The sequence below is a fragment of the Trachypithecus francoisi genome, unplaced genomic scaffold, assembly GCF_009764315.1.
Source record: "Trachypithecus francoisi isolate TF-2019V2 unplaced genomic scaffold, Tfra_2.0 Contig01579, whole genome shotgun sequence".
Taxonomy (NCBI): Eukaryota; Metazoa; Chordata; class Mammalia; order Primates; family Cercopithecidae; genus Trachypithecus; species Trachypithecus francoisi.
In genome coordinates, this window is record NW_022681442.1 from 9,638,969 (window position 1) to 9,662,644 (window position 23,676).

General features: G+C 39.2%; 1 protein-coding gene across 12 annotated transcripts in view; it reads left to right on the plus strand.

Annotated features, from left to right (window-relative positions):
• The window catches only part of ATE1 (arginyltransferase 1), a 185,806-nt gene extending 164,718 nt beyond the window's left edge, over window positions 1-21,088 (plus strand). For all 12 annotated transcript variants that reach the window (XM_033180735.1, XM_033180751.1, XM_033180760.1 and 9 more), the window contains one exon: window positions 17,600-21,088. In XM_033180735.1, coding sequence (XP_033036626.1) covers window positions 17,600-17,778 — 179 coding nt within the window. In that variant the 3' untranslated portion in view covers window positions 17,779-21,088. The remainder of the gene's footprint in view (window positions 1-17,599) is intronic.
• The last annotated feature ends 2,588 nt before the right edge of the window (window positions 21,089-23,676 follow it).

Here is a 23,676-nt window from a genome sequence, read left to right on the forward strand (position 1 = left end):
AAATTATTTGATTTCCCAGTGCATATGAAGATCATGTTTACAATGTGCTGTAGTCTATTAAGTGCACAATAGCATTACGGTGGAGAAAAAAAAAAAAAACTATCGTACATAGCTTAATTTAAAAATACTTTATTACTAAAAATTGCTAATGATCATCTGAGCCTTCAGTAAATCATAATGTTTTTGCTGATAAAGAGTTTTGCCTTGATGTTGACAGCTGCTGACTAATCACAGGGTGGTGCTTGCGGAAAGTTGATATGTATCTTTGTTTGTTTGGTGTTGCTGTAAAGCATATCTGAGGCTGGGTAGTTCATAAAGAGGAGGTTTATTTGGTTCAGGGTTCTGCAAGCTGTGCATGAAGCTTGGCACTGGCACCTGCTTGGCTTCTGGTGTGGGCCTCAAGCTGCTCCCACCTGTGGTGGAAGTCAGAGCAGAGCCGTGGCATGTGCTGGGATCACATGGCAAGAGAGGAAGCAAGAGAGAGGAGAGAAAGGTGGCAGGCTGTTCTTAACAACCAGCTCTTGTGGGAACTAATAGAATAAGAACTCGCCTCCCCTGCTCCAGATCATTAATCTGTTAACGAGGGATCTGCCTCCATGACCCAGACACCTCCCACTGGGCTCCACCTCCAGCATTGGACATTGAATTTCAACATGATGTTTGGGAGGACAAACATATGAACTATAACAGGGTGGCTGTGGCAATTTCTTAAAATAAGACAGCAAAGAACTGTGCTGCATCAGTTAACTCTTCCATTCACAAGAGTTCTCTGTAGCATGCGGTGCTGTTTGATAGCAGTTGAGTTTCTTTCAGACTTGGAGTCAGTCTTCTCCAATCTCACTGCTGATTTATCAACTAAGTTTATCTAATATTCTTTAGGTTTTTTGTTGTCATTTCAACCATATTCGCAGCATCTTCACCAGAAGTAGATTTTGTCTCAAGCAGTCACTTGCTTTGCTCTTCCATGAGAAGCAACTCCACCTCCATGTAAATTTTATCGTGAGATTGCAGCATTTTGTCACATCTTCAGACTCCACTTCTATTTCTAATTATTGTACTGTTTTGACCACAGCTGCAGTAACTTCCTCCACTGCAGTCTCAGACCCCTCCAAGTCATCCATGAGATTTGGAATCAACTTCATCCAAATGTCTGTTAATGATATTTTGACTTCCTCCCATGAACCATAAATGTTCTGAATGGCATTTAGAATGGTGGATCCTTTCCAGAAGGTTTTCAATTTACTTTGCCCAGATCTATCAGAGGAATCACTTTTATGGTAGTTATAGCCTTATGAAATACATTTCTTAACTAATGAGACTTGAAAATTGAAACTACTACTTGATCCATGGGCTTCAGAATGGTTATTGTGTTAACAGGCATAAAAACAACACTGATCTTGTGTAACTTCATCAGAACTCTTGGGTAACCTGGCACATTGCCAGTGAGCAGTATTTGGTAAGGAATCAGAAGAACTGAGCAGTAGGTCTCAACAGTGGGCTTAAAATATGCTGCTAAGAAAACTATTCTGTAAACAGATATGCCGTCATCTAGGTTTTGTTGTTCTATTTATAAAGCACAAAATTTACCATAATTCTTAAGGACCCTTGCGTTTTCAGTATGGTAAATGAGCATTGGCTTCAACTTAAAGTCACCTACTGTGAAAGTCCTAGATGGCAGCTTCTACCAGTAGAAGATTGTTTCATCTGCATTGAAAATCTCTTGTTTAGTGTAGCCACCTTCTTGATGATCTTGGCGAGATCTTCAGGGTAACTTGCTGTAGCTTCTACATTAGCACTTGCTGCTTCACCTTGTACTTTTTTTTTTTTTTTTTTGAGATGGAGTCTCGCTCTGTTGCCTAGGCTGGAGTGCAGTGGCGCAATCTTGGCTCACTGCAAGCTCTGCCTCCCGGGTTCACGCCATTCTCCTGCCTTGGCCTCCCAAGTAGCTGGAACTACAGGTGCCTGCCACCACGCGTGGCTAATTTTTTTGTATTTTTAGTAGAGATGGGGTTTCACCGTGTTAGCCAGGATGGTCTTGATTTCCTGACCTTGCGATCCGCCTGCCTCAGCCTCCCAAAGTGCTGGGATTACAGGCGTGAGCCACCGTGCCCGGCCAGCTTCACCTTGTACTTTCATGTTATGGAGATGACTTCTTTCCTTAAACCTCATGAATCAACCTCTCCTAGCTTCCGCCTTTTCTTCTGCAGTGTCCTTACCTCTCAGTCTTTAGAGAATTGAAGAGAGTTAGGGTCTTGCTCTGAATTAGGCATTTGGTTAAGAGAATGTTATGCCTGGTTTGATCTTCTATCCAGATCACTGAGACTCTCTCCATATCAGCAATAAGGGTGTTTCACTTATCATTTGTGTGTTCACTGGAATAACACTTTTTATTTCCGTGAAGAACTTTTCTTTTGTATTTGCAACTTGGTGGTTTGGCACAAGAACCGTCAGTGTGTCTCAGCTTTCAGTGTGCCTTCATCACCATGTTTAATCATTTCTAGCCTTTAATTTAAAGTCAGAGACTTTCAACACTTAAAGGCCTTTTAGGGTTTTTAATTGGCCTAATTCCAATATTGTTGTGTTTCAGGAAATAGGGAAGCCCAAGGAGAGGGAGAAAGACAGCAGAAGGGCAGGTCTATGGGGCAGTCAGAACATGTACAGCATTTATCAGTTAAGTTTGCCATCTTACATGGGCATAGTTTGTGATCCCCAAAACAATTACAGTAGTTAACATCAGCGATGACTGATCATAGATCACCATAACAGATATAACAGTGAGAAAATTTGAAATATTGGGAAAATTACCAAAATGTGACATGATAAACCAAGTAAACACATACTGTTGGAAAAATGGCACCTATTCTCAACGCAGGGTTGCCACAAATCTTTATTTTGTAAAAACAAACAACCCTCAATATCTGCGAAGCACACTAAAGTGCCACAAAATGAGGAATGGTTATGTTTCCTCCAGTAGAGCCTGTCTCCATAGGGAAACCAATACTGTTGTAAGGAAAGTGAATTTGTATTTGCCCTTAAGATTAATACTGTAATTTCTAATTTAATTTAATGCTCTAGGAAATTTTCAGACGTATTGCTACTTAAAGGTACTTTTGGAAGTTTCTAGCTTAATTCTCTTGGAAGGAATCAAAAATCAACCCAATGCCAGATTCATTCTTTGGAAATTAGTATTATGACTCCCTTTCATTGTAAATGGGAATTTGGCTTTGTGACCTAAAGAGGTTGCCTGTCCATTTACCATCATGGTAATAGCTTTTGTGACCTGTGAAATACGGTAGAATTTAAAGCTATTGATTTAAAACAAAAATCTTACAGGCAAACTGAACATAATCGATCCTAAGATGAACTGATTCGATGTATTTGATAATTAAAAAAAAAGTATTAGCTACACATATATTTACGCATATTAAGTATAGTACCTTCTTTGTCCTTTTCTCAGGACCCTATCCTATTTAACATCTTTATTTTTATTCTGATAGCCACATTTCTGTTACTGTGCAACTGGTAAGGATCTCTTAACATGTCAGAAGAAAAGAAACAGAATGTGAAAATACGTCAGTAGGCTGGAGTGATGGGAATATGTCAGAACAAAATTTAACAAAAAAGTACAAATGCCATGCTTGGGTTCCAGAATACACACAAATATGAGGGAATATGATGGGAAGGTGAAGAACACAGTTTAGCACTAGCATTTTGATATGGTTTAGCTCTGTGTCCCCACCCAAATGTCATCTTGTAGCTCCCATAATTCCCACATGTTGTGGGAGGGACCCAGTGGGAGATGATTGAATTATGGAGGCAGGTCTTTCCTGTACTGTTTCCATGACCATGAATGGGGCTCGCAAAATCTGATGGTTTTAAAAATGGGAGTTGCCCTGCACAAGCTCTCTTTGCTGCCACCATCCATGTAAGATGTGACTTACTCCTCCTTGCCTTCCACCATGATTGTGAGGCTTCCCCACAATATTTTTTTTTACAAAAAAAGCACCTCTTTTTTTTGTAAATTGCCCAGTCTCAGGTATGTCTTTATCAGCAGCCTGAAAACAGATTAATACAATACATTGGTACCAGGAGTGGGGTGCTGCTGAAAAGATACCCTAAAATGTGGAAGCACCTTTGGAACTGGGCAACAGGCAGAGGTTGGAACAGTTTGGAGGGCTAAGAAGACAGGAAAATGTGGGAAAGTTTGGAACTTCCTAGAGATTTGTTGGATGGCTTTGACCAAAAGCCTGAAAGCCATGTGGATAATAAATAAGGTCCAGGCTGAGGTGATCTCAAATGGAGATGAGGAACTTGTTGGGTACTGGAGCAAAGCTGACTCTTGTTATGTTTTAGCAAAGAGATTGGCGGAATTTCGCCCCTGCCCTAGAGATTTGTGGAACTTTGAACTTGAGGGAGGTGATTTAAGGTATCTGGTGGAAGAAATTTTTAAGCACCCAAGCATTCAAGAGGTGACTTGGGTCCTGTTAAAGGCATTCAATTTTATAAGGGAAGCAGAGCATAAAAGTTTGGAAAATTTGCAGCCTGACAATACAATAGAAAAGAAAATCCCATTTTCTGAGGAGAATTCAAGCTGCCTGCAGAAATTTGCATAAGTAAGGAGCAGAATGTTAATCCCCAAGATGGTGGGGGAAGATATCGCCAGGGTATGCCAGAGGTCTTCACGGTTTCATGGGCTGGGCCCAGGGTCCCTGTGCTGTGTATAGTCTAGGAACTTGGTGTCCTGCGTCTCAGCCACTCCAGCTGTGACTAAAAGTGGCCAAGGTACAGTTCAGGCTATTGCTTCAGTGGGTAGAAGCCCCAAGCCTTGGCAGCTTCCATGTAGTGTTGAGCCTGAGGGTGCACAGAAGTCAAGAATTGGGGTTTGGGAACCTCTGCCCAGATTTCAGAAGAAGTATGGAAATGCCTGGATGCCCAGGCAAAAGTTTGCTGCAGGGGTGGGGCCCTCATGGAGAACCTCTGCTAGGGCAGTGCAGAAGGGAAAGGTGGCATTGGAACCCCCACACAGAGTCCTTACTGGGGCACTGCTGAGTGGAGCTGTGAGAAGAGGGCCACTGTCCTCCAGACCCCAGAATGGCAGATCCACCAACAGCCTGCACTGTGCACCTGGAAAAGCTGTAGACACTCAACGCCAGCCCATGAAGGCAGCACAGAGGGAGGCTGTACCCTGAAAAGCCACAGGAGCAGGGCTGGCCAAGACCATGGGAACCCCCCTCTTGAATCAGAGTGACCTGGATGCGAGGCATGGAGTCAAAGGGGATCATTTTAGAACTTTAGGATTTGACTGCTCTGCTGGATTTTGGACTTGGCATGGGACTTGTAGCCCTTTTGTTTGGGCCAATTTCTCCCATTTGGAATGGCTATATTTACCTAATGCCTGTATCTCCTTTGTATCTAGGAAGTAACTAACTTGCTTTGATTCTACAGACTCATAGGTGGAAGGGACTTGCCTTGTCTCAGATGAGACTTTGAACTTGGACTTTGGGGTTAATACTGAAATGAGTTGAGACATTGGGGGACTGTTGGGAAGGCATTATTGGTTTGAAAATGTGAAGATACGAGATTTGGGAGAAGCCAGGGGTGGAATGATACGGTTTGGCTCTGTGTTCCCACCCAAATCTCATCTTTTAGCTCCCATAATTCCCACATGTTGTGGGAGGGTCCCAGTGGTGAATTATGGGGGTGTGTCTTTCCCATGCTGTTCTTAGTGAATGGGTCTCATGAGATCTGGTGGTTTTAAAAATGGGAGTTGCCCTGCTCTAGCTCTCTTTGCCTGCCACCATCCATGTAAGATGTGACTTTGCTCCTCCTTGCCTTCTGCCATGATTGTGAGACTTCCCAGCCACAAGGAGCTGTGAGCCCAATTAAACCTCTTTCTTCTGTAAATTGCCCAGTCTTTGGTATGTCTTTATCAGCAGTGTAAAAATGGACTAATACACAACATTTTTTATTTTTAAATTTCAAATTTACAGGAAAATGACAATAATACGAAGAATATATGCATACCCTTTGCTCAGACTCCCCAGTTGTTAACATGTTAACCACATTTGCCTTTTCACTTCTTCTGTTTTACTCCGTATGTTTTTCTAAACCATTTGAGAATAAGTTTCTGATATATTGCACCATTGTCCTTCAGTATCCCGGTGTATATTAGCTGAAAACAAGGACACTTTTTTTTACCTTACAGGACATGGCCATCAAAACCAGGAAAGTAACATTGAGATGTTACTACCATCTAATCCACACACCCTGTACAAGTGTTACAGATTTTCCCCGTAATGTCCTTTATAACACAAAAACACATACACACATACACAAGCCCACTTTACTTTTCTCTCTTTTTTTTAGACCCAAGGTTCAAGTGAGGATCCTGTGTTATATCTATTGTTGTGTCTTTTTAGGCCCCTTGTCTAGAACAATACCATAGTATATCCTTGTCTTTTGTTACTTCGATATTTTTGAAGAGTCTAGTCACTTTGTAGAGTAGTTTTTAATTTGTGTTGATCAAATATTTCTTTATAATTAGATTCAGGTCATGTAGTTTTGGCAAGAACACCCTAGAAGTGATACTGGGTTTGTATTGCATCATATCAGGAGGTGTGCAGCGTTAATTCATCTCTCTGCTGTGACTTGAATTTTTATCACGAATGTACCAGGTTTCTCCACTGTAAAGTTGATAACTATTTTGTACATGTTAATTAGTAATTGGTAAATATTTTGTAGAAAGCTGTCTCGAGATGGTGTAACTATCCTATTGTGTCAAACGTCTATCTACTAGTTTTTACATCCATGATGGTTCTTGCCTCAATCAGTTATTACTGAGATGGCTGCCAAATGATGATTTTCTAATTCTATCACTACTTCTACTTTTATTAGTTGGCATTCTACCATAAGGAAAAGCAGCCCTCTTTCCCTGTCTGTTTGTTGTTTATATTGGCGTGGACTCATGGCATCTCATTTTAATCAATGTGTTATAAATATTGTTACTTTCATTATTTATTTTGAATGCTCAAATTGTCTCAGATTTGGTCAGTAGGAGCCTTTTCAGGGTGACTCATGTTTTCTTTTGATGAGTCCCCATCATTCTTTGAGCACTTCCTTTCTGGCACAAAATATTTCAGACTCATCTTATGCTTTCTCTGACTCAGTTCTGTAATTAGGCACTTCTCCAAGGAGCCCTAGTTCTTTTTCGTGGAGAGTAATATGCGGAATACAAGATGTGACTAATAAGTATGGTCATTGCTGCTGGGGTTTCGTTGTTTCTGAGCCCTCTCAGCAGACAGATCTAGGCAATATATGTGAGTTTACACACATACATTTATATCTACCTGTGTATCTGTTTGTCTGTATCAGTGTGTAAAAGTCATGAGTTTTCACCAGTATCTGGAATTTTAATCCACTCAACAGTTCTAGTCTTCTCCTTTTCCATACCTGTAGCTCCATTCTCTGACTGAGAAATCTGGCCTCCCATTTTCTCAGTATATTTATTTATATGCTCACTTCCCTTGTATGTGACTAATTTCTTGACCACAGGGGCCAGGATTGGCCACGTCCTGCCAGCCTGAACTCACAGATGTCTCTTTGGCCCAAGCCCCCGCACATAAACCAACTTCCCTCTCATCTTTGAGAAATTCTGTAATAGCATGTTTTAATTTACATTTCTTTCATTGTATTCGATGAGTTTTTAAGCCTTGCCTTTAGTAGGATAAAGATAAACAGTGAAATAGGAAGTGTCTAAGATGAGTACTTAGGAGTCAAAACATGGAATAGAAATTTGAGAGTCCTTATTTCATCATCATAAGAGAGATTTTGTTAACATTTTACTTGGCCAGTATTTACAGGTCCTACCAGCAGTGTGTGTGCTGAGGTGATAAAGTTGATGTGATTTTTTTTGCATGCAATTGCCTGATTTTTGCATTATCTTTCTGCTTTTCTCTGGTGACCTTTTATGGGACTTTAATATTAAATGAGCATAATATCAAAATTAACCTGGAGTTTTTTCTGGCTAGAATAATCTTGATAAATTAAATGTTTTATATTTTGTTTTGTGATTTTTGGGAGCCAGTGTTATTTTTAATCAACATCATATCATGAGTTTAAATTACATAGATTATTTTTTTCCTTTGAAAAATTATATTTTAGCCATGCCAGTTCAGCAAGAAAATGAAATGAAAGGCATTCAGATTGGAAAGGAAGAAGTAACACTGTCTCTATTCTCAGATGACATGCCCTTGTACATAGAAAATCCTAAAGAATATAAAGAACTATCAAATATAATAAATGAGTTCAGCATACACAGAAATCAGTTTTATCCTACACACTTAAACAATGAGCAATTTAAAAAGGAAATTGTCAACAATTGCATTTACAATAGCATTAAAATAGAATTGTTAGGAATAAATTTAACAGAGCAATGCAAAAATTATATTCTGAAAAATACAAAACATTGTTAAAAGAAATTACAGAAGACCTAAATAAGTGAAGAAAACATCCCATGTCCATGGATCAGGAGACTTGATATTGTTAAGATGGTAGTACTCCTCAAATTCGTTTACAGATTCAGAGCAGTGATCTATTAAAATCCCAGCTGGCTTCCCTGCAGAAACTGACCATCATAAAATGCACATGGAAATTAAAGGAACCCAGGATAGCCAAAACAATCTTTAAAAAGAATAATAAAGTTAACGCTATGTGGTCATGGCATGCAGGTAGGCATACAGATCTGGACTAGAGAGTCCAGAAGTAAACCCTCATGTTTATGGTCAGTTTTCAAAAAAGGATACCAAGATAATTCAGTGAAAAGGATACAGTCTTTCAACAAATGGTTCTGGGTCTTTCAAAAAAATGAAATTGGCCCCCTACTTCACACCATATACAAAAATTAACTCAAAATGGGTTGGACCTAAGTGTAAGAGCTAAAACTATAAATTCTTAGAAATGTCGGGCATGGTGGCTCACGCCTGTAATCCCTGCACTTTGGGAGCCCAAGGCAGGTGGATCACGAGGTCAGGAGATGGAGACCATCCTGGCTAACACGGTGAAACCCCATCTCTACTAAAAGTACAAAAAATTAGCCAGGCTTGGTGGCGGACGCTTGTAGTCCCACCTACTCGGGAGACTGAGGTAGGAGAAGGACGTGAACCTGGGAGGCGGAGCTTGCTGTGAGCCGAGATTGCGCTACTGCACTCCAGCCTGGGCGACAGAGGGAGACTCCATCTCAAAAAAAAAAAAAACAAAAATCTTAGAAATACACATTGGAGTAAATCTTAATAACTTTGGACTGGGCAGTATTTTCTTAGATATGATACAAAAAGCACAGGCAACAAAAGAAAAAATAGATAAATTGGACTTTATCAAAATTTAAAACTTTTGTCCTTTCAGAGACTCAGTCAAGAAGGTGTAAAGATAATTCACAGAATGAGAGAATGTATTTCCAAATGATGCATTCAATAAGGATCTAGTAACCAGAATATGTAAAGAACTCTGACAACTCAATAAAAAGACAACCCAATTAACAATGGGCAAATGATTTAAATAGACATTTCTAAGAAGACATATGAACAGGCAGTAAGCACATGAAAAGATGCTCAGCATCATTAGCTATTGGAGAAATGCAAATCGAAATCACAAAAAGATACTGCTATGCACCCACTAAGAAGGCTGCAACCTAGAAAGCAGCTAATAACAGTGCTCATGAGGATATGGAGGAATTGGAACCTTTGTATACTGCTGGTGGGAATATAAAATGATGCAGCCACTTTGGAGAACAGTCTGGCAGTTCTTCAGTATGTTGACTGTTATTAGATGTTATGGTTGCACAACTCTGTGAATACACTAGAAATCCTTGGTTTGTATAATTTAAATGGGTGAATTACATGGTATGTAAATTATATCACAATAAAGCTGTTATTAAATGACATTTTACAAGCTTAGATATTTCTTAGTTTTTCATTTTGACCAAAAATATTTTGAGTGAAATTACTAACAGCAGTATTACTTTATAGAATATGAACATGCGTAATTCTCTCAGCTGGAGTCCCAAAATAATTTCTGAGCCTCCCACCAAATGGGCTTAAAGAATGAGCTTAAAGTCTTGTTATTTCTATCACAACTACTCTGCATTTCTTGGCCCATTCTTTTGCCATTTTATACTGAAAAACTTCCTTTCTTCTCACCTTTCCTGTCCCCTCCCTCGTAAAGATTAAAACATTTGTTAATATCTCCTGTCACTTTAAAATATTCTAAATCATACTTGACTTTGAACTTCCAGAGTTGCGTTTTTGTAGAGTATGTCTCCCACTGTCGTACATTTGTTGAAAATTTTAAATTATTTCATTAAATCAGTTTTGCCCAGCTATCTCCGGCCATCTGCCATTTATATAAGTATCTTCCTTGGAGTGTGTAACTTGTTTTATTTAAGTAGTAATGCTGTATGTAGCAGTAAATAATGAAGGTAAGAAAATAGACTTTCATTATTTTTTGGAAAGCCTAGAAATTATAAAGTCTCTTTAAGAATAACAAATGAGTTAAATCCCCATAAGAAGGAGAAGTAAAGCTTTGATCTCTAGATTCTTGTCCTTTGAAAGCACCTGTGATGTGCAGTTCATCTCCTGTGAATAAAAAGTTGGGGGAAAAAATCAAGTAGTTGTTGCCCACCAGTTTTCCTTGAAGATTAAAATTTCATGGAGTTGACAACATATTTGTATCACTAGTGATCAAATGCTCATCTCAGAAGAGAGTTTGCAGGATTGCCTTTGGTTTTTATTTTATGAAATTAGATTGTGATACATCAGAGAGGAAAAGTGGAAGAAGTTCTAGTTGGAACAGGTTTCTAAGACATCTCAGTAAGCTGGGAGTTTTTCTTAGATTAAATGGTACATGGTCCTTAATCTCCAGATGGCTTATTTTTCTGTTATTTTCACGGTCACCTGAGAAAAGGCCTGTTGTGCCGTGTGGGTTCAGCTATAGAAATTTTTGTCTACAAGCACTGATGACATTTATTAGGCAGGCAACAAAAGATGATTATAAATGGGTTTTGTAAGGATTTGGGGTACATTTTTTCCTTTAGTATATAAATCATAATTTATTGTTAATGGCTTAAGTCTCTTTTGCTTAGGTTTTAGTGTTAATTATGTAGAATATGCTAAGAATAAGAATCTGCCTTTCTTAGGAACGTAACTAAATGAGTGTAAGACCACAGAGCGTTAAGCCCAGAAGACAGAAGTATGTTTTGCCTGTAACGATAATCAGTAGTTTCTCAAGTTAATATATTATACCCACTGAAGGGGTAATTTGATGTTTCTTCCTTCAATTAAGGTATGGCTAGAATATGATCCAAAACCATATTTGAATATTTAAATGCATTTTATGAAATTGTTAACACACTGGTAACTTGGATGGGGATTTAGTGAGGGTAGGAGGAAACTGTAGAAGGGAGGGTTCTGCATGGGGGCTGACATCCCTCTCTACTTTGTTTATTTCTATGTTACTTGAATTTTACAACAGGCATTACTTTGATGACTAAAAATGATGTAAAATTAAAAACTAATGTTGTTATTGAATATTGATTAATTGATAACTAATGCCAAGACAGTTTGTTGAGTTCATTCAGTTTGATAGATTGAGTTTTTAAAAATGTATAGTGTATCTTTCCTTTGTTTCTATTACCGTATGTCTTGTTGATCTGTGTTCCCTTTTTCTAAAGTACTGCATTTGTAGCTTGATTTCTTTGGGTAGGCAGAATGCTAAATTTGAGTTACAATTAAAGGGTTTTTTTAGGTGAGAGAAGATAGGCTTTAGTATTAATTTTTAAAGGGAAACTAAATGTTTTTATTTACTTGTATGTTAATATCTGAGTATACCTTCCTGGTTGAATAAATTGTTCCTGACACAATGTACAAATTAAATTTGAATTAACGTAACTACAGAATTAGATATAATCTTACCTAAGTACTGCGGATTTTGTGAAATGTTAGAACCTGGTGTATTGGGCATTATGAACATTAACCCAGGGAAGCAGTTAGGTTTGAAGGAAGGTATGGGCAGGAGCTTGACAGATGGTGGCAACACATATTATTAGATGTTTCTGTGCCATTTTTATAGCCAAAGTGTGTTCACGGGAGAACTAAAGAATTTGGGGCAGCTCACAAAATTAAGTCGTATTTTAGTAAATTACTTTAAAAGTTTCCATCAAGTTCCAGCCTAGTCTGTGAGTTGGTGATAGAATTAGCACCACATTACTTGCAATATTAAACAACAATCCTACAAACTTCTGAAGGATTTGAACACTAAGACTAAATATAGTTGGATTTCCAGGTGACTTGGATGCATTAACATTGAAGAGAAGGAGAGGAGTTTAAAATTCATTAGTATCACTTTTTATAATTATGTATGACATTAAAAAGTGAATAGCTTCTTAACATCTACTTTATAAGATACTTTATATGGATTTAACAGCTTTGATCCAGAACAATTCTAGGCCTCAAAAGTGTTTGGAGTTAAAAAAAAAAACAACAACTATTGACTTTGATTAATTTCTGTGCCATAGCTCTATAAAAATGCTTTAAATTAATTTAGAAGTTTGGGAGACTTAATTAGATATGTTTGTTAACAGGTAGATCTCAGTGACATCATAAGCCAAGTTGGAATTCAGTGGTTGAAACATAGGTCTTGTAGTGTTTCCCAAAAATATGACAGTGGGTCATTTTAGAGCTTTTTCATGTGATCTCAATAAATAGAATGGGAATGTATATTTTGACAAACAAAATTTCTGCTCTCTACAGGGAATACACTTTAAAATAATTGATGTAAATTATACATAATGGGAGATTTTTCATAATCTTGTATGTTTATTTGTATGTGTCATACTGGAAAGGAGTAAAAATTAGAAGATGACATTTTATTTTAGATAAAATGACATATCAGATTGCACACCCTGGCAAATAAGAATGTTTCATTTATTGGGATCTTAAAGTATATCTGTCCCCAAATATTTTAGGATAAAGGTTTAAACTGTTAAGCATCATTCTGTATAAATATAGACATACTTTAAAATTCCAATTTAAAAAATTCAAGGTTTTAGATTTAGAAAATTTTGTTTTGCCATTGTTGTTGCTGTTTTTCACTTGCTCATCTCACCTATCTTCACTTTTTTATTTGTATTAGACTCTAAACATGCCTGCATCTGCCTTTTTCCTGCTAGACACATTTAGATGGTAGAGATTGTTATTCATGTTGCAATATGCACACATTAAAATATCCAAAATGGACAGCAGGAACCAAGGTGCTGCCTCTTCCTTTGTTTGTCATTTACTCTGGTAAGGGAGGTGGTAACCTAGTACATGTTAAACGTTTAATTGTTTCCAAGTATGTGGACTTTCCCTTTTGGTTGGATAAAGTAATTTGTAAGAAACATATTTTGAAATTCATATGTGTATCAGGATCTAACCAGGAACACCAAAACCACTTCAAATATTTACAACAGAGAAAATTTAATGCAGGGAATTGGTGATAACAGGCAGTGGTGTTGCTGAGAGCCAAGCAAGGCACAGAAAGGTGACCCAGAGATTAGCAATTAGCAGGAAGATACTGCTACCCTACGCTGAAGAGGAAAGGGGGTCCAGGGGTCAGGGCTACCCAGAACCCTGATAACTTCAAGAACAGCTAGAGCAGCTTCCAAAAAGCAGAGCCATGGAAGAGAGAGGAGAGGTTTGCAGGGGAAATGCCCTTGCTTCTCTCTCCCCTAGCTCCAGACCCTTGTTACTGGCTGAACCCAGTTGGAGACCATCTGAGCCTGCAGGAGCCAGCCTCCTGCAATACAGAGCAGAACAGGTGGAAGGCGAGGAACGGAGCTGAGGGCAAGCAGGCGCAGGATGAAACAGCGATATTGAAGCAGTTCCTTCTCTTATCAGTTTATGTCCATCTTCATCTTGATCTCCTTTGAATATGTCCCTGGACAAATTAAAAACAGAAAATGACAGGCCTGGCGCGGTGGCTCACGCCTGTAATCCCAGCACTTTGGGAGGCTGAGGCGGGCAGATCACGAGGTCAGGAGATCGAGAGCATCCTGGCTAACATGGTGAAACCCCGTCTCTACTAAAAATACAAAAAATTAGCCAAGCGAGGTGGCGGGCACTTGTAGTTCCAGCTACTCGGGAGGCTGAAGCAGGAGAATGGCGTGAACCCGGGAGGCAGAGCTTGCAGTGAGTGGAGATAATGCCACTGCACTCCAGCCTGGGCGACAGTGAAACTCCGTCTCAAAAGAAAAAAAAAGAAAGAAAACGACAGTGGCACTGAGTTCTGTGGATGTGAAGGTCCTCTGGCTGGCAGCGTTGGTGTTCCTTTCTCCTCATCCCTCCATGCCGTCCCAAGCTGGTTCTCAAAGACTGTGGTCTTCTCTGCCAGTGTAGAACTTCTTTTTGGCTAACAGCACATAATTAGCTTGCATCTCCTGCTACAAACCTTTAAACAGGCATAGAATGTAGCCACTTGGGGGAATGCCCTAACATTCTCTAAGATGATTGAGATCAGTTAAGCCTCTGAAATAAATTCATATAGTGGGAACACTCTCATTTAGATGTCGGAAGAAGAGTGTTATTGCCCATCACTTCTGAAATTGAGCTTGGATGATTTCTCCTGATTCATTAATTAATATCCCTTGAGAGAAAGCAGTGACTGTTGGGGAAGAATAAACTTTTTTTTTTTTTTTTGCTGTGATTACAAAATAAGGGATGTAAACTAACTTAAGTATTTAGAGTATAGAGCCTGGTAGGAAGTGGACGTGCAGTAAAATGTTCAAATTTGTAGTGGATCTACTGTGAAAAGTTGATCATTGGCTTTGGGCTTTGAGAACTAGATATAGGAGTTTATCGCTGGAAGACTAAGAAATCTCCTAAAACAGTCCCATTGATTTATAGAAAAGGAGGCTGGCATTTCTGTTTTTATTTTCAGGAGATTCAAATTTACAAAAATAAAATGCTTAAATCAACCTTAAAAAACAACTACTTTTTAGATGACAAACGTCTTACAGAATATCAAAAAATGATGAGTGTGTGTGTGTGTCCCAGTGTGAAAATCTATAATTAATTCTCCCAGAGATTGATGCAGCAAATATTTGCGGTGCCTCTACTGTGTGCTAGGTAGTGTTCTAGGCACTGGGGAAATATTAGCAGATGAAACCGTTGAAATATTTCTTCTTACAGCACTTTATTCCTAATGGAAAGGGAAATAGGCAGTAAATACATGTGTCGGGTGGCGGTAAGTGCTATGATGAAAGATAAAGGAGAACTAGAGTGGGTTTCCTATTTTATGTGGGTCCAGGGAAGCCCCTCTGACAGTGCTCCGGGGAGTAAGAGGGTGAGCTGTTTGATGCTGTGGAGAAGCAGGTAATTCTGGGCAATGGGAAGGGTTAGCAATAAGTTCTATTAACAGGCTGACATATATGTCTCCAGATTTTTTAACATTGGACTTTTAAATAAAATAACTATTGTTTATACTGTGCCTACTTTTCCCTTTTCACTTAACAGTCTGTCTTCCTTTGTCTTTTTAATAGTTGTGTATAACATTTCATTCTGTGACTATACCTTAACTCTTTACCCAGTTCTCCATCAATGGCCATTAAGGCTGTTTAGTTTCTAATGTTAGGGAGGGTGTGGCCATAAACAGCCTCATACATGCATGGAAACACTTGTGTGGCTGTTTCTCTAAGACAGTTGTGCTTAACCTACTTTAAAAGACTTAAGAAAATGCTGAAGCTCAGGTCCCATTCAGACTAGTTTTTATATTAGGGTCTCTGGGGAGGGGATCCAGGCTTTGGTATTTTTCAAAATCTCAGGTGGTTACAATATATAGTCAGGCTTGAGAACCACTGTTGTAGAATTGTTCTTAGAAATAGACTTACTGAGTCAGTGTTATGAAACATTGTACATTTTAGTAGATACTGTAACATTATTCTCTATATTCTTTAGGATTAGGAGTGACTGCCAATAATAGAAACCTAAGATAATGTTGGGTTAAACAAAATAGTTTATTTGTAATGTAAATATCTAGACGTAGGCAACCCGGAGCTGGTATGGCAGTTTTGTTCCATGAAGTCCTCAGTTGCCCAGCTGCCTTCTAGCTTTTGTTTTGGCTGAACTGAAAGTAAGCTCTTAGCCCGAAACTCCAAGGTAGAGGGTAGGGATCCTGCCATCACATCCACTTTCCAGGCAGCAGAACGAAGGAAAGGTTGAAAATCGGCAGAAGGTACAGGTCAGCTATCCTTTGGAAAAGACGCCTGGAAACTTCCACAGAACACTTCCACTTGTATCCCATTGGCCAGAACTTGGTCATGAGCCCACACCCAGCCGTAGGAAGGCTGGGAAATAGGCTTTTGTCTGGGTAACCTGTGTGCCCTGAAGAAAACCGGGGCTGGTTTTGTATGAAAGAAGAGAAGGACAGGCCGGGCGCGGTGGCTCAAGCCTGTAATCCCAGCACTTTGGGAGGCCGAGACGGGCGGATCACGAGGTCAGGAGATCGAGACCATCCTGGCTAATACGGTGAAACCCCGTCTCTACTAAAAATACAAAAAACTAGCCGGGCGACGAGGCGGGCGCCTGTAGTCCCAGCTACTCGGGAGGCTGAGACAGGAGAATGGCGTGAACCCGGAGGCGGAGCTTGCAGTGAGCTGAGAGCCGGCCACTGCACTCCAGCCTGGGTGGCAGAGCAAGACTCCGTCTCAAAAAAAAAAAAGAAGAGAAGGACAGATAGTGGCAGCCACCAACAGTCTCTTCTGCGTCTTCCACGAAAGGTGTAAGAATCTGCCCTCCTACCTAAGACCATAAGGGCGCATTGTCCAGACCTGGTCAGTCACAACTGCAGAGTCAGCCGGAAGTTTCAGTGCAGAGATGAAAACTTCAGATAATATGTTGGTACAGGGAGAGGCAAAACAGACTTAAATCAGATGCAGGAATGATGCTGGAGAGTTGTAAACTTTATCATGTGCCAGAAAATAAAGGTGCAGGAGGCCAGTGTTTTAATTGGACACACTTCTTTGTCTCTGCTTGACGTTTCAGCTGTCGTCCTGGAGGGTCTTTATCACCTTCAGCATGGCAATTGTTACTTAATTGCTAACATACTCAAGTTTGTGTTAATATTAATGCTGCCCACCCTCACTTGAACATACTCGTCAAAGACATCTTGATACATAATTTTTTTGTTTTAAGTTAAAAAATTTTTAATTAAGAAATGAAGGCTGGGTACAGTGGCTCAAGCCTGTAATCCCAGCACTTTGGGAGGCTGAGGTGGGTGGATCAGGAGTTCGAGACCAGCCTGGCCAACATGGTGAAACCCCATCTCTACTAAAAATACAAAAATTAGCCTGGTGTGGTGGCACACACCTGTAATCCCAGCTACTTGGGAGGCTGAGGCAGGAGACTCGCTTGAACCTGACAGGCGGAGGTTGCAGTGAGGTGAGGTGGCGCCACTGCACTCCGGCCTGGGCGGCAGAGCAAGACTCTGTCTCAAAAAACAAACAAACAAACAAAAAGGAAATGAAAAGTTTGATATGTGACATTTTACAAATCAGTATTTGTTGTCATTGCAGTGGATGAAGATCGCAGTACGGAACCTGACCGATTGCAGGTGTTTCACAAGAGAGCCATCATGCCTTACGGTGTTTATAAGAAACAGCAGAAAGACCCAAGTGAGGAGGCCGCTGTTCTGCAGTATGCCAGCCTGGTGGGGCAGAAGTGCTCCGAGCGGATGCTGCTGTTCAGAAACTGACCTGGTCGCCTCTGCCGGGGGTTCCCGTGTTGTGCTGATGGTTTGCGTCAGGGTGCTTACTCAGTACCTGTGGAGAAATAACTGTCACCACCCACAAATGAAGACATTTTTTGACTATCTATGACTTTTAAAAAATATTTTGTGGCAATGTATCTGTGAGAATCTCATGGTTCATATAAAGATTTTAAAACTGTTGCGACCTAGCCTCCGTAATTGGGGTTTATCATTTTGGAGGTTTCTTTCTAGAGCAAGATATGCTCAGATTCTCCTGTTTAAATTGTGTAAAATGAAGAAGTGAATCTAAGTAACTTAATCACAGTTGTGCATTTTTTTTTTTTGGTTCTGTTGAAGAAATTAAAACAGACTTTCCTCAGGCCCATTTTAAACATGAACTTCTGTTAGGAAACCTTAAGTACGGGGAAGGCAGCAGGTTTGTTTCATCACTTAGAAAATACGTCTTCTCAACAAAACTGTGTGCTGTGACTCAGTGTTCAATATTAAATTGCTGCCAAATGTTATGTAGTTTAATAGAGAGCTTGAAAAAAATAAAACATTAAAAAGGATCTTGTGTTAGCATCAGGTATCCATTTGTTCAGGACAGTCCTGTTCATGTCTGTTGTCTTGACATAGTTTTTTTCCCTAGAATATAGTACTCCCTTTTACTCTAAAAAATATCCCAGTTTGGACAATAAAATACATAATTACTCTAGTTATATTATTTGCTTTATTTCTAAAAATGTAAGAAACTAAAGTTTTAAAAGAAAAACGTTGGTTCCTGCCTTGATCTAAGCCTCACCCAAAGGAAATAGTCCCTAGTTTTTTATCTTACAACTCAGAACATTTGTCTTTGGTTGTTACTGGAAATTGGTTAGTATGTGATCACTTTCGTAGTTATGCCCAAATCACATGTAAGAAGGAATCATTCTGACCTCTGTTCCAGGATAAGAGCTAGAACAATCCATTTCTTGCCCTTTGATGTGAGAGTCACAGTCAGGGTGGCTTCTGCGCCCCTGAGTAACTCAGAGGCCAGCCCCCTCCTTCCCTGTCACTCAGAGCGGAGGCCAGCCCCCTCCTTCCCTGTCACTCAGAGCGGAGGCCAGCCCCCTCCTTCCCTCTCAGAGGCCGGCCGCCTCCTTCCCTCTCACTTTGTTTTGCTGAGTCCTTTGCCCACCTGTCAAGGTGGCAGGCACTGTGCTGGGTACAGGAGGAGAGTCAGACATGTCCCTTAGCTATAGTCGAGCTGTCTGGGAAACAGGATGAAGAACAGAGGAGGGTTATTTTCTTGTGCCCTCTTTGTCAGCTGATCCCCTCTTCTGCTACCAGCTGTTTGGCCAGCAAGCCCTTTTTAGTCCCCACTTTGCCCATTTTTCTGTTTTGGTTCATCCTTTTTTAAAAGCCATATTATAAAACATGGTAGTTTGAATCCTGTTGCTGATTTAAAATTTTTCTCTAAAATGTACTGAATTTTGACAAAAGTTTGAAAATATCCTTAGCTAACTAGAATAAAAAGGATCATAAAAGAATGATTTTAAAAATGAAATCTGTGGAAACTCAAAATCCAAGTCAGCCATATTTCTTCAGAGCGTGTGTGTCACCTGCCAGGTGCCGAGTACCCTCCTAACCATGCTAGAGTAGTGAGCAAAGCCATTTTCTCTGATCACAAGATTTTACATTTTTCTGGGATTTTGACCTGCAAAATAGTCTCGTAAGAGCATTGGAGAAACTTACTTGGAACTGCCTTCAGACTCTATAGAGCTTTTTTTCTCTTTTTCCTCTAAAATGAAAAGTGTTTCATTTTATAACAAAAGTGATACTGTAAGCAGAACAGTAAGAAGTATAAATAAAAAGTAAAAATCATCTAAAACCCTACCATACTCAAGAACTGTCATGTATGTATACACACACCTATGTAATTTTAATACAATTAGAATTATGTTCTACATGCTGTTTCATTTCCTCAACAGTAAATTTTGAACATGTCTGAAATTTGAAATAAATTTCAAAATAAAGCTTCAGAAAGTGTAGTAAGTAATCTCTGCACTATTAAAAATAATCAGGGTAGGGCTGGTACGTGGCTCCCTTAGCGTTTGGATGTCCAACTTGATGTTATCACTGCATCTTTCCTCCTCCTCCTTTTGTCTTTGTGATTAGCATGTAAAATGGTATTCATGAAGATCACAACACTTGAATATCAAATGAAGAGAAAACTTGATTTCAACATCTTACCACAACTCTGGTTTCTTCCTGCAGAATTCATTTTCAGAGGAAAAGGATGAATCATCCCTGTCTGTGAACCACTGTGCTGTCCCTGAGGGTGGCATTGTAGGCTGACTCCAGCAAAGCCTCAGAGTGACTTGAGCATGGAGATCCTTCTGCTAGGCTGCTGTATTCATGCATTATGTTGGTTTGATATATTGATCTGAGTAGTCAAAGTGTCTTAAAAGGACACCTATGTGTCCTTTTGAACCCCAGCTGAGTGAATATTGATAGTGAGCTAGAAAAGCATAGTCAAGGAAAGTGACCCAACCTTATTACTTGACCAGCAGTCTAGCTGAGAGATGTGATTTTATGTTTGTGGCTTTCTATAAAGAAAGACACAAGGACTTTTCAAAGACAGTTTCTATCTTTCCAAGGCAGGAAACTTTGCATTTGCAATCTCAGTATTGTGTCCCCTTCTGATTTCAAATACATTACACCTGCCTTCCTGTTTTGGGAGCAAAGATGTAATTTTGATTCCCTGTGCTACCATCCTTATTTAAATTATTTCCATTCTAAGAGATTTTTGTTATTTTTTTAAATGTAATCTGAGCACTTTTTTTGTATTCTAAAAGATAGATGCTATCAGATAAATATACTGTTCATTTGATTAAAATTATTTAGATAAATATTACTCTGTTGACTTTTAAATAGCTTTATCCTATTTTTCATTCATTTTGCAAATATTTGTTGTGTGTAGTTTCTTAACATGTCAGAATCTATTATGTAAAAGAACCTTTTCAGATTTCTGAACAGTATATGCTTTGATTTTATGGGCTTTATATTATTTCAGTATGAATAAAGATAAGGAATAGGATGGACAGTTAACTAGAATGTATCTGTCGTTGCTAACTTGAAAGAAATGAAGTAGAAACAGTTGGAAAATGTTTGAATTAGAAATTATTCAAGTGCACATTCTTTTCTAAAAGAAAACCAATGACTATAAGGCAAAACAAGTTTGATTGCATGTGGTATTTTTTGCTCCCGTATATGCTTTTTGAACAAGTTATTTGATAAAGCCTGAATGGAAAAAATAAAGCTGTTTCTATCTGCAGTGGCTCTTGGTGGTCATTACTTAAAAGACATATGTTTTCATCTTTTAAATTCCTGAACACATTTCACCTGCTGTGTGAATATGTAGAAAACAGAGGTAAGACACTGGCTATATGAATCATAAAAATTAATTTTCACTAAATGGAGTTCCAGACCGTGTGGTTATCTAAATCAAAGTATGGTGGATTCCTTCCTCAGAAAGAGTGAAATCCCATTTTAAGCCAAAAGTCTGGATTTTCATAAGATACATTAAGGAATAGACTTTTTATAACCCAAAGGGATTCGAAATAGGACTTTAAATATCAATTCAAATATAATTTATCTTAGAAAGTTTGCAGAGAAATTTTCAAAAATATAAAGTATGCTTTAATTGTTCATAATAGTCTGTGGTATATTTATGCAATACATTTACTAGTGTTTTATCTCTTTACAGTAAAGAGGGTCCTGGTAGGTTGATGATAAAATTAATCCTATTTCCAAGTGATTTAAATATTAGTTACAATTCCCACTGACATTTTTTTCCTCCAGAATAGACTTAGCCTTTTCTTACTTGAAATGGACAGTGTTCATCAGGAAACATTTAGACAATATGGAGAAGAATACTGAAGAAAAAGTAAAAACACTTTTAATCCCATCGGCAACAAGCCCTGACTACCTTTCACATTTTGGTGTAGGGCCTTTGACACTTTTTCCTACCTTACATATATGTATATGTCTTGTTTTATTTTAAAAGAAATACGGAATCCTGTGTATATTGTTTCATAACTTTTTCATCTAATATGTTGTGAACATCTTAATACATTTGAGCATAAATGAGGAAGAATATAATTTTTTTTTTTTGAGATGGAGTCTCGCTGTGTCACCCAGGCTGTTGTGCGGTGGTGCGATCTCGGCTCACTGCAGCCTCTGCCTCCTGGGTTCAAGTGATTCTTGTGCCTCAGCCTCCCTAGTAGCTGGGATTACAGGCGCGCTCTACCACACCCAGCTAATGTTTGTATTTTTAGTAGAAATGGGGTTTTGCCATGTTGGCCAGGCTGGTCTCGAACTGATCTCAAGTGATCCACCCACCTTGGCCTCCCAAAGTGCTGGTATTACTAGCCACTCTGTCTGGGCAGAATATAATCTTTTTAATACCTGCATGATATTCCACTGTGTCTAGAATCTTTTGGGAATGAGGCCTTAAGACTTTGGCCCCTCCTTTTGGGTAGTGGGAGTTGTAATTGACCAGCACTAACATTTTCATGGGAGTTCTCTAAAACACTTGGTGCTATAGACACGGTTTGGTTCCTCCCAAAGTTTATATATTGAAATCTATATCCTCACTGTGATGGTGTTAGGAGGCAGGGTTTTGGGGAGGGCATTAGGTCTTGAGGGCAGAGCGCTCATGAATGGCATTAGAGCCCTCCAAAAAGAGACCCTGGAGGGCTGTCTCACCCGTCCCAGCGTGTGAGGACACAAGGCACCGTCTGTGAACCAGAAAGCGGCCCTCACCAGGTAACAAATCTGCCAGCACCTCAACCTGGAGTTCTCAGCTCCAGAATTGTAAGAAATACGTTTCTCTTGTTTCCGGGCCGCCCAGTTGATGGTGTTCTGTTAAGCAGCTGGAATGCACTAGGACGCTCATTGATGTTATTCTTATTCCTGATTTCCCAGTTCCTTTTCCCTTTCACTGGACAGTAGGAATTTTTTCCTTACCTGCAGCTTCAGGAAATATGTAGCTTTGAAAACTTAGTGCCTTTCCTCTCCTTGTTCCTTCCACTAGAAATTTTCCGGGAGATGCCGAGACTACTGTTTTCACAGGATGCACACCTCTAAAATTTCCAACTAGAATTGCCTTATTTGAAAGCTTAAAGGTATTTAAAACAAATTAAGGTTCTAATTTATTTGATTCTTTATAAAACAGAAGTCTTTAAACTGAGTTTACTAGAAAAGATGGGTAACCATATTTCTATTATAATCTTGCTAAGTTTTATATTGGTTGTTTATTTGGGGATTTTGGTAAAATTGTATTTTACTATTCAGGTGGTTGTCGCCATTGGGCTCTTGAGTCCTATCTAGAAAATATTGTCTCATTAACTTTTTGTTTTTGTTTTCATTTTGGTTTTTTTTTTTTTTTTTTTTGACACGGAGTCTTGCTCTTTCGCCCAGGCTGGAGTGCAGTGACGCCATCTTGACTCACTGCAACCTCCACCTCCCAGGCTCCAGTGATTCTCCTGCCTCAGCCTCCTGAGTAGCTGAGACTACAGGCGTGTGCCACCATGCCCAGCTAATTTTTATATTTCTGTAGCGATGGGATTTCACCATGTTGGCCAGGCTGGTCTCGAACTCCTGACCTCAAGTGATCTGCCTGCCTCAGCCTCCCAAAGTGCTGAGATTATAGGCGTGAGCCACCACACCCAGTCCCATTAACTATTTTGATTAGACTAAGAATTAAAGTTGAAGTCATTTTGTTTCCCAAATTTTTATTAGAGTTTCAAAATAGCTTGCATGCATGTAGAGAGCGTGGTTTCCTCATCACAGCTCTTCATCTGCAATATGAAGAAGCAATTCTAAATTAAAAGTGCTGTTTTTAAAAGTTAGTATAACATC